The 15,173-nt window shown below is 43.0% G+C and overlaps 1 protein-coding gene across 1 annotated transcript; it reads right to left on the reverse strand.

Moving 5' to 3' along the window:
- Positions 1-2,856: 2,856 nt before the first annotated feature.
- Positions 2,857-12,527, reverse strand: BMP2 (bone morphogenetic protein 2). The gene is made up of 3 exons (XM_033939579.1): positions 12,347-12,527; positions 10,882-11,231; positions 2,857-7,494 (listed from the first exon to the last, which is right to left on the reverse strand). Exons 2-3 carry the CDS (start codon positions 11,222-11,224, stop codon positions 6,653-6,655), a joined length of 1,185 nt encoding a protein of 394 aa, XP_033795470.1. The 5' UTR covers positions 11,225-11,231; positions 12,347-12,527; the 3' UTR covers positions 2,857-6,652.
- Between the last annotated feature and the right edge of the window lie 2,646 nt (positions 12,528-15,173).

The raw sequence follows: 15,173 nt of genomic DNA on the forward strand, positions 1-15,173 counted from the left end.
GACAATGCACCTGCTCACAAGGCTGGCAAAACAATGGATGTTTTGATGCAGTTGGGGTTTCAGTGCATAAACCATCTACCCTACTCACCAGATCTTGCTCCCTAAGAGTAGAGGTAGATTATAGGGATGGGATTAGAGATAAGTTACAAAATTAATCAGGGACCACTGTTCAGGCACTAGGCCTGATGGGCCGCCGCGGGAGCGGACCGCTGGGCGAGATGGACCTCTGGTCTGACTCAGCGGGGGCAACTTCTTATGTTCTTATCTGACTATTTTCTGTTTCCAAACCTTAAAAAGAGTTTGAAAGGGTGACAATTTTCAGTGATTCGGAGGTGACTGCAGAGGCAGAGCAGGATTTCAGTGACCAATCAGAGTATTTATTGGAAGGGTTACAGAAACTTCAGACACGATGTGCCAAGTGCATTGAAATTAGGGGTGGATAGGTGGAAGAACTTGTTAGTTTCGTCTCCACATCATTCCCATCTTGGATGGGCTGAGAACTTTTCAGCACCCCTCATAAACGCTATTCTGCCAGTAGCCATTTAACTTGCAATGATAGTGTTAAAAGCCCGCACCGATGCCTGTGCTGCTGCTAATGTAACAGTGGGTGCCTAAATATTAGGTTATGCTAGTTAATATTCTATAACAAAATCTGGGCACCTAGGTTCTGTTCAGAATAGGCATCTACCACGCACCAACATTTTATTCAATACCCCCTTATTGGTCATTGGTGACTTCTATTTGATATACAACCCATTAATACAATTCTCTAAGCAGTTTACAAAGTGAATAAAAGGAAAATGGCAAGGAAAAAGGAAATCCCAAAAGTTACGTCATGGCAACAAATTATTAAACAAATAAATTAGATTAGAGACAGTGGCGTTGTAAAAGGGAGTGTACCCCAGGCACCAAGTTGGTGGTGTCGTTGGCACCTCTCTACTCTGCCCTGCCACACCACGCCATGCTCGCGCCATCCCTCCCCACCACCACGCCGTACCTCTGTATAATATTCGGTAGCGCAAGCAACTTGGCTCCTGTCTGAATCGCTTCCGGGTCACGGGGCCAGGAAGTGACATCAGAAGGAAATCCAATGCCGGCGCGATGAACATGCTGCAGAAGCTGGTGAAAATTAAAGAAGTACAGGGGGTAAGGAGAACGCAAGTGTGGAATTGGGTGCGGGAAAGAGCGAGGGGATTTTGAAAGAGTGGGGGCATGGAGAGGAGGGCGCGGGGGGGGGGGGGGGGCGCCACTAACCCGAGCACCTCCTACCCTTACTACGCCACTGATTAGAGAAGACCATTACACAGACTAAGACCTTCTTTTACTAAGGTGCGCTAACCGAATTAGCGCGCGCTAAACACTAATGTGTGCATGTTAGTCTATGGATGCATTAGTGTTTAGTGCACGCTAATTCGATTAGCACACGATAATCGGTTAGCGCACCTTAGTAAAAGAGGGGGTAAGCTACAAAAGGAGGGGTAGGGTCTATGAGACAAGTCGTAAATCAGAGAACCAACAGCACTGGGTTACCCATCAGTCTGGAGCAACAGTTCTCAGCTCAGTCCAAAGGACAAAATTATCCAGTCAGCTTTCAGAATGCCCCCAATGAATAGGCATGAAATAGATTTGCATAGAATGGAAGTAGTGCATGCAAGTTATCTCATGCATATACATTGTGGATATCCTGAAAAACTAACTGGAAAGGTTAGAGCAGAGGTCTCACAGTCACTCCTTGAGGGCCGTAATCCAGTCGGGTTTTCAGGATTTCCCCAATGAATATGCTTTGAAAGCAGTGCATGCACATAGATCTCATGCATATTCATTGGGGAAATCCTGAAAACCTGACTGGATTGCGGCCGTCATGGAGGGACTTTGAGACTCCTGGGTTAGAGGTTGAGAACCCTGGTCTGGAGGGAGTGCCTTACTAATATTATATAGTTTCAAGGCTTGATTGAACTTTTTAAAGGAAGTTTCCAACTGGACGTCAAGAAGGAAGTAATGCAACAAAGTATGGGCAAATACTCCAAAGCAAGAGTGACGTGTGCATGTGAAGCGGACATGCATGTCATTGGGATACCACAATCAAAGATTTATGCTGTGAATAACACAGTGATAAAGAAGGGTGATATGGGTTAAGATAGGGATTCCAAAGTCCCTCCTTGAAGACCACAATCCAGTCGGGTTTTCAGGATTTCCCCAAAGAATATGCATTGAAAGCAGTGCATGCACATAGATCTCATGCATATTCATTGGGGAAATCCTGAAAACCCGACTGGATTGCGGCCCTCAAGGAGGGACTTTGAGACCCCTAAGATGAGCACTGAGAAAGGAAGAGGTATCTATGTAGAAAACCTGACAGTGATCATCAGGATTTTGAAAGGGAGACATATGAAATTGGGAGCCAATGTTCCTCCTGTAATAAAGCGGTAACTCTATCAGTTTTTATCTTACCATGAAGAGGTTTCACAGAAGTATTTTAGACAACTGTAGATGATGCGTTTTGCTGAGGGGAATCTGTTGTAACCCCCACGCCCTCAACAGTTAGAGCAACACTTTTACACCACTTGTGGAATTTACTATGTGGTAAGTACAACGTTTTAAATATGTGAAAACAAAAAAATAGAAATAAACTACAAATACCAGACATCATTGTGATGGTTGGACATATCTTACAGACTCTAGCAAAATTAAACGTCTCAGCACAATTTAAAATTTATTATTTGGAACAGAGTTAACATTTAGAAAGTATTTGCAGAACACAAGTCCCTGAAAGGGAAAAAGTGAATCAGTCAACCAGAACAACCTATAGGTGAAAACAGTGCACTAAGGCAAGGTAAGAAAATACTTGACAAAAGGTCCAGTAGCAATCTGTTTAATGAACAACTGCTGAGGTGTGTGGGGGATGGGAACAAAGATGTACTTTCTCTGCACTTAAACTAAAGATGACAAAAATTAGACTGAAATGTATCACAATGACATCAGTAGCTGGAGGTATGGCTACCTGCTCAGCACTGCTGGGTTAGCAGTTAACCTGTAGTAACAACCTCCACATTAACTGGTCCATCCCCACCCATTCCTCACCCTTGCCATGCCCCTTAATTGGCATTTCAGCATTAGGAAGGCAATGCTGTAAGTAGGCATCTCCATTTACACCCCCCCCCCCCCTCCCCGAGGCATACAGATTGTTACAGAATACTAGCAGAACCCGGTATTGGAGCACCTAACATTTTAGTGTGCGCACTTAAACTACCCATAGAGCTGGCACAGGTACCCACTACCATGCGCAAAGCAGACTGCTGCCATTGAAAAGGTAATTCTATAACATGACCACCAACATTCACATGCTAATAATAAATGATTAGAATAACAGCATAAACACATGTGTTACGTGTGCATACCGGCTTCTAAATGCCAAAATTTTACCACAGCGCTAGTCTGTAAATACACACATAAGGCTCAGATTCTATAAATGACACCTGAATTTAAACAGCCAGAGCGATGCGCCTAGCCGATCTAGGCATCTAACTTACCACCCACCCTTTTACAAAACTGTAGTGCGTTTTTTTAGCGCCAGCCACGGCAGTAACAGCTTCGATGCTCATAGGAATTCTATGACCATCGGAGCTGTTACCGCCACAGCTGGTGCTAAAAACCACGCTACAATTTTGTAAAAAGGGGAAAGGGTGGTGGTGGTATTTTTTCTAATTGGTGTCATTAATTGAAAACACCATTAAAAATCAATTAGAAAACCATTAAAAATATGAATTAGCTGATACACGCCTAACTCGGTAAGCACTTACCACTTTGAGGTAGGCGTCTACACCAAGGCGCCTACCAAGCACGTAGGTGTGATTAGGGGCAGATTCGGGGCATGGTTTGAATTAAGTGAACTCATTTAGGCTGAGAAAACCCTGGCCTACAAGGCAGTGCACCTAAGCTTTCAACATCTACTGGTGTGATTCTATAAATGGCACTTAGTGGATGCTTGACAATTCCGCTCAATGGCACCTAGCAGTTAGATGCTGTTTATAGAATCAGGGCTTTAAATGTGCATTACAGAATGACATAGAGACAAATTTGTCCTTGTCCCTGAGGTATCTCCATATCATTGTCCTGTTCCTGTGACCAGTGACGTAGTAAGGAGGGTGCAGTCCACCCTGGGTGCAGTCTTTCTACAAGTGTGGAGGCACCCCTCCTCCTCTCCACCGCCCACCCCCACTCACTCGCTCGCCCATCTGCTCGCGTCCCACTCCTCTCCTTGCTGCATGCGCCCCTTGCCTTCCCCCGCACCTTTGTGGTGCTCTCTCTGATGTCACTTCTTGGAGAAGTTTAAAAAGGTATGGAAAAAGGGAAGGGGGTGGGGAAGAGAGCGGGGGAAGGGTGCCACTGCCCCAGGTGCTGCTCACCCTTACTACGCCATTGCCCGCGAGTCCTGTCCCTGTCCCATTCCTGCAAGCTCTGCCTTAACCGCACAAGCCTCAAATACTTATGATTTTAAATTGAGGAAAACAAGCAAGAGTTTGACCCTTTTGAGTATTCCTCATTTGCGCAGAGTTATGATTCACTACTGTTTTCAGTTTTTAATCCACATGTTTATATATCAGGACTTTTAGGGACCCCTGAGGAAGACATTGTCGAAACACGAACCGTGTTAGGTCCATATCTCTCAACGGTTTGGGTCCTAGATATATTTTATGTGGATCATGAATTTGTATATTTTTAAATAAAGCCTGCATCTTGAACATCACCATCTCCACAGAGTTTTCGTTTAAATTATTTGAGGCTTGTGCAGATGAGGACAATGCTTGCAGGAATGGGTCAGGGACAGAGCTCGTGAGGATGAGACAGGGATAGAGAGATCCCACGGGGATTGGGAAAATGTATTCCCGTGCCATTCTCTAATTGTGCATGTATTTGATAGATAGTCACTCTATATGGCTCAACTATTTAATGGTCACACAATTATCCCAAATAGATACTGCAATTTTGTGTGACCTTCATAAATCATTTGTCTTTTTACACATCGTCTTCTTGGATCATTGGAAATTTCCGATGAACCAAGAAGATGACATGTGAAAAGACAAATGATTTATGAAGATCACACAAAACTGTAGTATATATTTGACAAATAGGCATACGCATCAACAGAATGTGGGCAGAAATCATATGTGTGCAACAAAGAATATGGTAACTTATGCAAATATCTCCAGCATTTAGGCTCAGGCACTTACACCAGTACTCATGACTATATTACAGGTATTCTGTAGAGTAGGCATTTTCCTTTATAGGATAGGTATAACATAAATGCCCTCTTGGTGACTATGCACAGGCACATTGTTATAAAATTACCTCCTGAATGAATAGCGCAAAGCCAAAACACAAAGCGCACATCACTATGCTGAAACTCCACCAGCACACACAATGCCAAAGCACTGAATCACTGTGCAAAATAACAGGACACACATCACACATCATCATGGACAATGCACACTGCAGAGACACAGTGAAAGACTCTTGGATCAGTCTGTGAAGTGAACGGAGATGGAGGAGAAGGGGGGCGGGACTAAGAAGATATGAAAGAAGTGAGGAGAGGAATAAGTGAGCTAAAGAGAAAAGATGTACAGTGTTCCCCCGCGAATTTGCGGACTCAGTTATTCGCAATATTTTGTGACTGCCTCTTCCGGTCAGAAAATACAGGGAATGAGTCCACAAATCAGTCTTCTGCATAGCTAATTCCTCCTTCTCGCCCCCCGGGTCAGCCAATCAACCTTCTGCAAAGTCGATTCCTCCTCCTCTCCCACCCCCAGTCAGCCAATTAGCCTTCTGCACAGCTGATTCCTCTTCCTCCCCTCCCCCTCCCCCCCGGAGCATACCGGGTATGATTTAATGCACCCGCCAGTGCCCCAGCTGCCCTCTCCTGCCTTTTTACAGATTCAAAACCACATTTGCAGTTTTTCAAAATTCACGGGTGTTCCTGGAACGAAACGCCTATGAATTTCGGGGGAGTACTGTATGTGGCAAAGAAGGGAGATACGGATTCAGCTGCACACTGTTGGCAGTTTACAGCTACTTGTAGACAAAAATGATTTGGAAACCACAGAAAAGAAGAACACGAGCTTACAGATAGTTGAACATAAACAATAATCTTGATATTCTGCAGAAAGGAAAGACCAACTTTTTTTCTAAACAGTCATGTGTGACCTTATCAGCAGTCAAGAAACTTGTTATGCAGTTTGCAAGAGTAACTTTCCACTTACACAATTCAATTTAAATATGCATAACTGAAACAATTACAATTCTGAAAAATTATATACAAACCGCATACTTTTTCTTTTTGATTACACATAAATACAATTTAGCTATTTTTCTAAAAAGTGGTTATAATAGTAAATAAATACAAAATAGCAAATTTACCATTATACTTCATGTGCTGGGATAAAACCCATATAAAATATACAACTAAAATACACTTAAAACATCTTTTGAGGAATAATTTTCTGATTAAAATATTTGCTTCCCAACATTTTTGTAGACATAAATATATTTTCAAAATAGTCATTTTTTTTTATTACATAAATAAAAAGTCTTCATTGGGAAATACTAAAGTGTCTGCTTTAAAAAAAAAAAAAAAACCCTATTAAATTCTGTTGTGCTAACGGCACCCACAACCCTCCACAACCATATCTTGATAGTTCTTTAATACGACTTTCTCATTTTCATCAAGATAGAGCATGGAGATGGCGCTAAGCTCTGTTGGGACACAGCAGGCTTTAGGAATGTTGGAGTTCACTGAATTGACCAACGTCTGCACAATGGCATGGTTTGTTGAATTTAAATGATCCGCCAATGGAAATGGACACTCCCCATGACAGTAAAAAGCATGATACCCAGGAGGGGCAACTATCCAATCATTCCAACCCACATCACTGAAGTCCACATATAGAGGATGTCTCCTACAGCTGGATTTGAGTCTTTTTCGCTGCTTATGTCTTGCTTGACGCTTCTCTCTTTTATGGAGAGGATGTCCCTTGCCGTCATAGCCAAAAGTGACTAATAACGGTCTTATCTGAGACCAGCTGTCTTTGTCCTGATGCAAGGACCTACTAATCCTTACGTGCCTCTTGGAGACACTGTTATCATTGTCTAAGTGAGCCACCTCAACAACAAACCCATGGTTGGGTTGGCCAAGTGTAATCCACCTGACCACAGCTGGAGTGACATCAAAGCTTTCCCATCTGCTTGTATTATGCTGCACCAACCTGGTGTCCAAGAGGCTTATGACCGAGTCCCTAGAGGTGGCTGCTGGTTTGATGATTTCATAAATATTGATACGATGATGACTGAAGCTGTTTTTGGCAGCTGGTTCTTGAATCTGTTCTCGATAAATCCGAAGTTCTGCCGAGGTGACAAACTCCTCATCAGGAACAGAAGTTAAATTAAAGAAGAAACGTTGTACTGTTTTCCCGCTTGTTTCTGGTAATTCTTCCAAGGCTTCTAAGGTGACAACAGGTGGAGAAAAAAAGTAATTAGCAACTGAAACAAGCAATAAATAATTGAGTAGCTTTACTGCTGGAAATTGATGTTTCCTTCAGCTTCTTTAGGCTCCCAGCTGAATTAGTCAGTTTCTACTGATTATAATACCATCAGCTTCAACTGAGATTATATAACAACATCATCAGGTTTTTCCCTTCTCTACACCTCCTATCTAGCCTAGTGATAGCCCTCTATCAGAGCAGATTTTTCTGTTGAAACAAGTTGGGACTCAAGAATGGCCAGCAGATGTCACTGTTGTACAATGGATGCCACTCCCTCCATCCCACCAGAGGTTGTTTACACTGATTTTCCTTCCTGTCTCAGCCTCTACTGCAGCATATTGAAGGACAAAAACCAGGCTTGGGACTAGATCCTATATCTTTTGTATGGCAGTACACAACACACATTGCCAGGGATCTAAAAGGGAAGGCTTACCAGCAACTTAAAGCATAGGAGATTCCAAACCCTCAGAGAAACATATTTCTATATTTATATGTCTATATTTATATATGTTTCTTGGCATTTGATATACTGCCCTATCTTGGAGCAGGTCAGGGTGGAGTAAATTTTTATTTTTCTATCAGTGAATAGAAAATCTCAGTACTGTGACTTTAGGTCAAGACGCAGTTTGTATTTCAGGTGTTTCCCCATTACTTAAATATGAAGTATTACATAAAAAGCTTTTGCATTAAAAAAATAAAGATATTCAAAACTTAACAACTTAGCTAGTTTAACAAGATTAAAACTGATTGGGGATATGAGAAAATAAATGCAAGTCACTTTTTAAAAAAAAATACTGCGTGACTTTAATGCCAAACCCTGAATCCAGATCCTAGACATCCCGATGCCATTTAGATAATCATGAATTTCAAGAAACAAATGATGACCTAGTTACAGAGCACAGATTCAACATTCGTGACATTTTAGAAAATCCGCCCAACTCTCGTTCAGAAACTGAATGCGTCTTTCTGACTCTTTTCTGGAAATACCCAGGGGGTGGAACTAGGAAACGGGAATACTGTAGATTACATCCAACTAAACAAAGCAAAATGACTTTCAATTTGTTCCTGTTCCTGCATTTTCTGTGTAGTCATCTTAAGTAGTGATAAAGTTCTTTCTTTGCTGGAGGAAAGTGTGGAGAGATCCCAAGATACAATCACCTTAATCTTTGTTGACAAGTAGAAAAGTGCAAAAAAAAAAAAAAAATGCCCTGTCTGGTTAAGTGTTACCTGTTTGCATCTAAACTACTACAGAATGAAATTACATTTGTATTGCCACAAGACGATATTGTATAACAAATCCTACAACTCAATCTGTCAAGCATTCACAGCAGGGCCAGTATTAATCTATCCAGTTAACATGCTCCTACACTGCTAAATGTTAAATGCCAGGATTTTTCAGATAAAGGAACTGCAAAATGCCAGATGCCCTTCATGAGAGAATTAAGAAATAGTTTAGTACCACAGATTAAAATTTTGCTCCTTTGTCTTCAAAGCAGTGAAATATTTTGTATGCTTCAACAGAAAACACAATCGTATACTACAATATTTGGGATTTTCTGATGAAATAAATTAAAATCACAGTTCTGTTCAAATTTTTGTAACGCACATTTCATCATTTTTTTTAAATTGCCAATCCTATTTGAATTTTAATAGCAGCCTTGAAAATCCTGAATGCCCGACCTGTGCTCTTGTTTTTAAACCATTAAACACTTCTCTGATTTAGCCCTGAAAGCCTTTAGATTCAAAAGCTCTGCCAGCCTGAATGAATCATACTCTTGTCCCCCTCCTATCCCCTACCCAGAGTTTACTTTCCCATATACAGAAGCACAAACCACAGTGGAAGGTTAAACTTCCATCATTAATCTCACGCTTTAATTAATAAAAATCAAAACAAAACAATTACTCAGTATAATCATTGATCTCAAGCCTCTTCCTTTGTACAATTTTATTGAAATCTAACAAAAAAATGTTTTTGTTATAGCTCCCTCTTAAAATATTTGTACTGTGTGTGTTCATTAATAATTTTGCAGTGAGACTACTGGGATTTAGAATTACACTCAAAATAGAGTGAGGAGAAATCACAGCCTTTGCAAGCCACTACATTTAACACTTAACAAGCAGTTTTAATAAAAGTGCATTTGGGGAATCCCCTTAAAAACAGCATTATGGCACTGATGGAAGGCCAGCTGTTAAGAAAAAAAAAAAGATTTATTGTTGTATGGGTAAAGAAGTGCTGAAGGGCATTTCTTTCTGAAGAAAACTTTTAGAAAATTAAATAAACTTCAGAAACATTCCCAGTTGTCAGGAAACAGTTCTGCATTATTGATACAATACACACTGCCTATATATTTTCAAGTCACTCTCTAAATTAGGCTTTAATAATATCAAAAACTGCATTTTCAATACAGGGATGAAAAAAAATTAAAAACAAATCAACTGGCAAGATTTTGGATCTAGGTCAGTCATTCCCCAACCTGTGCTGGTGGAAATCCAGCCAGTCAGGTTTTCAGGATATTTCCCATGAATATTCACGAGTTAGATTTGTTATGCACTGCTTCCAATGCATGCAAATTTAACTCATGAATATTCATGGTGGGAATCCTGAAAATCTGGCTTTCTGGGGTTCCCCCAGGCCAGGTTTGGGAACCACTGTTCTAGATAATTTGTGAGGATTGTGCGGCTTGCCCTAAATCTGCAGTAACCGTTTTACTTTGATCAATGTATACTGTAATCCACAAACCAGTGAATGTGTAGTGTGTATTTTATATTGCCACACTGTTTCCATCGGCATCATTGTATTGCCTTGAAACAAGAGCATGCTTTTCCCACCTTTCAGGATGCATTTTATAGGCAGCCCTAGCAAATCCCATTATCTTTCTACCTCTAAGCTTTACCTTAGATCTACAATAGAACTCGTTCAGTTTTAACGGCAGAAAAGTCACTCTGGAAACAAATCAGTCGATTTATTCTATTGATATCTCACGGGGATTAGCTAGGGATTAGTATACTAAAGAGGGTCCTAAATCAACTGTAAAATTAGGCGATCTTTCTGGTCTATGGCATTAGAAATAAAAAAAGCAATCTGTGAGCAGTCTTAATGCGGATCCAATTTGAAAAACATGTGGGTTAAATGAAGGAGAAAAGCTCTCAAGTGCATTCTTTAATCGCAGTTTTAGAGTGACGCCATTCCTAATAATTTCATATTTAAGGATACCTTATTACAAGTCTGAGGCATACAGTTTCCCCTGGTTGGTAAAACTAATGAGCCCGGCATGGGAGGGTAGCGCTATATAGTGCCAGCGACGCAATAGCTTGCTCAAGATTCTGCCTCAGGAGCGCCCCCTACCTTCATGGTGGAAGCTGCGCACTGTGTTGGCCCGGCTGGCCGCCTTCTCCTGCTGGTAGTCCAGGTGGAGACCATGTGGGCTCTGGGCCGAGTGCAGGTGGTAGAGGTCCCGCATGTACTGCGGGATGACGGCGTGCTTGCTGGGATTCGGCCGTCGCTTCAGCCCGAACATGTGCAGTAGGCGGAGTTCGAACTCGCTCAGGATGTCTTCGGGCTGCTGCGGGGTGGCCCGGCCCGATTCGGTGAACTTTCGTCGACCTACCTCCGGGATGAGCCCGGCCGATCCGCCCAGCAGGACCTGGTAGAGCAGGAGCAGCAGCAGCGAGCGGATCCCGGCAACCATGGTCAACCTGCGGAGAGCAGCACACATTACTCGAACTTCAGGGGTGAAAAGGTCTTTGGATGAGGACAATCATAAGGAGGCAATGAGATCCCTGCCCCCCACCCACATCGTTAGTTCCCCAACATATAAACAGTAAATTATCATAACAAAAAGGAGCAGAGCTGCTGCAAGTACAAGTATCAGCTCAGCTCAGGGCAATCAGTCGGTGTAGGAGGTGGACGATGTAGCGCTAGATTCTCCATCACATAAGGTAATGGAAATGCATCCATTGTAGACAGGAGATATTAGAGAGGATAAATGCAGGAGATGGGAAAAGCTGTGACTGTCGTGGGCCGAACCAACATAGAAAATAGGGGGAGAGTCTGGGAGCTATAAAGACAGTACAGACTTTTTTCTTTCCTTTTTTTTTTAAATCGAGGGCAAAGTGTTAACCCAGGATGAAAGCTGCAGTAACTGAGGAGATGGGGGTGCCGCACGTGGGTAGCAGAAGTTGTTTACTTTACAGGAAGGTAGTGTTGTGTCTGCCAAAGGATTAGATCATAAGGTTACAGCCAGACACAGCATACAGGTGTTAAAAACATTTGAGCGTACAAGAGGTTGCCATTGGCCGTTAATACAAATCAAAAGACAAGAGAGGCAAGCGTAAAGAAATCCAGGAGCCACAACGAAAATTCCGGATACGCTCACGGAATCGGGGTCTTTATGGAAAATATGCATCAAAAAAAAAAAATAAATAAACTTTATTCAAATCAACACTTCTGCGACCTCGGGAGATTAGTGGTTACTAGCGGCCATAGCTCTTACGTACTAAAAGGGTTTTTGCTATTGTGGATTTGGACAAAATCCTTGGCCTTCATACAAAAAATGTGAGAGGTTTGCTGTATGGACCAGAAAGTTTGTGTGTGTGTGGGGGGGGGGGGGGGGGGGAATGAAATGAAAACGAATCCCTCTAATATCAGCCCTTAGGTGAAGTCGTCCTTCGCGCAACCCACCCGGTCTCTGGTCCTTTCCTTCCGAGGTCTACATCCTCAGCCCGCGGTTTTCTAGAAACGGCACCACGTCTGCCGACGTGCCGAGAAGCGCCCCCCCCCCCCCTTTTCGCCGCTATTGCGAGCAATATACCTGTGCGCCGCGTTTATGCCTGGACGAGGGTTTTCCGCACATCACTTGGTGTTACTCCAGCCTCTTCCTTTCCCCGGCTGTTAAGCAGAAAGGAGCAAAGCCCCAGAGCACAGTCCGCCTCTTCCTAAACATACTTCAAAAGCAGCTGGTAAAAAAAAAGTCAGCAGGGGCAGCCGCAGAAGTCAATGGGATTCCCCCCCCCCCCCCTTTCCCTTCAGACTTTAAATAGGTCTGGGCGAGTAGGGATCAACAAGTGGCCTTTCCTCTTAGCCGCACCAGGTCGGAGTTCTGCAGCTGGAGAGTGAGGCGAGCGCGTGCTGCCAGTCTTTGATTTTGATTTAAAAAAAAAAAAAAAAAAATCCCAATGCAACGAAGCCGGTCTCTTCCGTCGGTTCCAGAAGGGGAGCTTCCCCCCCTCCCCCTCCCCCCGCGTCTTTAGCCCTTTCGATTCGCAGGCTGTCTCGCTCGTCACTCGCAGAAACACGTGCTCGCTCGCGCGCTCTCTCTCTCTGTTTCTGGAGACACAGGTAGACCGGGGATGCCCGTCCGTCTCTCGCCGTACATTGCTCGAGCTGGGTCATCGCCTGCCTCCTTTTGCTTTTTGTGTCTGTGCTCTGTGACGTCACAGCGCCGGAGGCTTGAGAGTTCTCTGCCAATCAGCGGCGGGTTGCGCTCGCGGCCGGGCAGGGTAGGAGCCGCCGCCTCGCCCCCACCCTGGCCGCTCGTCTTTTCCAACGGACGACTCCCCGGGCCGGGCCCAACGTCAAGGGCACTTTTTTGTTGTTGTTGTTGTTTTGGCTCAAGGTTTTTTTTTCCCTTCTCCCCGGCTCCTCTGTCGTAACTTCGCTGGCTGCATGCGTGTGCAGGAGCGCCAGCTTGTAAAAGGCGAGGTAGCCCTCCGCTGCGGCTTTTTTTTTTTTGGGGGGGGGGAAAGTGTCATTAATGTGCCGCGGTGGAAACTTTGGGCAAAGTCCTTTCCCTACTGGGATATGATGACTACGGAAGCTAAGGGCTACTCTACAGCCCCCCACCCCCGGGCAGATGTCGAGCCACTGAAAGGTGATCGGTACCCAAAAAAAAGGATCTTTCAAAAACTTCACGTGCACTTTGGGTTTAGGTGCAAGAGTCAGATCTTTCAGACTTATAAATACAGAACTATCCATAAAACGAACCATTTACTGATTAAAAAAAAAAAATGCGTCCGCGCTGGTAAAGATATGGAAGTTACTTTTTGACCTATAGCAAATTCTGCCCCTGCAATTCTGAAACGTACTTTTTGTTAAAGGGAATGAGCACCGCGCGTTCTTTTCATTAACGCGAACACTGGGCATATTTACTGTGCTGTGGGTGGCAGGCTGACTGCAAATTGAACTCCGGTGTCCCGGGGTGGCTGAAAGGATCTTTTTTAAAAACTTCACAACTTTGCAGCTTAGTCCTGCCAAGTGTGTTGCAAAGCTAAAGTCCGGGAAGCAACTTTTGAATTAAAATTAGATTCGGTGCGCCTACAAGCGGAGAGCTAGAGGAAAGTCAGGCATTATTTGTGATTGATATATAAAGGGGGGGGGGGAGATGATGTTAAATAATATTAGAATTATAAACCAAACCATTCTAACCCATCTTAAGTAGTTATAAGGAAAAGGAAATCCGTTAATTTTGTGAGAGTTGTTAATCCGAATTTTTCTAGACGCCTTTTACACATATCCAGTATAATAATTTATTTCACAAGCACAGTACACGATTAAAACTATAAATTCAGTCATGGGGGGGGGGGTCCTCTGGGGAGATTGCTATTCATGCAATCAAATCCCTTATCTGTTATTTTATCTGTTAATTGTAGTGGAAGTCATTGGAGAGAAGAATGGACTGTTCCTGTCACCAAGAAATGATAATACAGAATGAGGTCATCCTTGTCCGTCTGGGGAAAATTCACCTGTAGTGATTCTTTCGGTTTTCAGTCAAGTGCACTCACTTTGAAGAATCCTAAGTTCTGTATTCAGCTATTAGACAGTCACACTCTAAATTCATTACTGCTAACCCTAGCAGTGTGCATACTTAACATCTGGCTCTTACTTCCTTTCCCATCTGAAAAATAGTTTTGGTATTGGCCAGTAATTGTCATCCCTTTTCAAATTGTATTATGTTCTCTGTGTGTGTAAAAGGTGAGAGACCTCTAGTAAGGGCAAAATTAAATGGGACCAGGAAAAGAGAGAGCTGATGGCCCCAAATAGCTATGTTTGTTTGATTAGAGTTTTAAAAAAAAGAGTCCAGGAAGCATGAGTAAAACTTTTTAACTTGATTTGGCTTTATCTTTATCACATGACAAGAGGGGTTACTTGTACAAATCTACAAACATGGGCAACCACTAGCCCATATAGTAGTAGTGTGTTAAGCCCATAGCAAAAGTCAGCCTAGAAATCAGATTGGGTTTATCTCAACCTGCAGACCATATCTTAATTTAAAAAAAAAATTAAAAAAAAAAAATCCCATTTCCTGGAGGACTTCTGTGCAATGCAGAATTTGTACAAATTTTCCCTCCTGTGCAGAATTCTGTACAAGAAATGACAGCTCACAAAGGGGGGCCCTTTTACTAAACTGCATTAAACAGTTAGCACGGATTGTACCAAAAAATAAAGTTAGTTCCAATCCCTGCCAACATGAAGCATTGGGTGAGATCGAGGCGGAGCCACGAGTAGTCTTTCCTAACAATTTGCAAGACTACCACTAGGGGGCAGAGATGCCATTTTGTAAGATGGCCTGTCTCTGGTGGCAATGGAGGGAGACTGCTGCCACTCAGCATCACTGTCCAGGCTTTGAATGACTTCAAGCT

The sequence above is a fragment of the Geotrypetes seraphini genome, chromosome 3, assembly GCF_902459505.1.
Source record: "Geotrypetes seraphini chromosome 3, aGeoSer1.1, whole genome shotgun sequence".
NCBI lineage: Eukaryota > Metazoa > Chordata > Amphibia > Gymnophiona > Dermophiidae > Geotrypetes > Geotrypetes seraphini.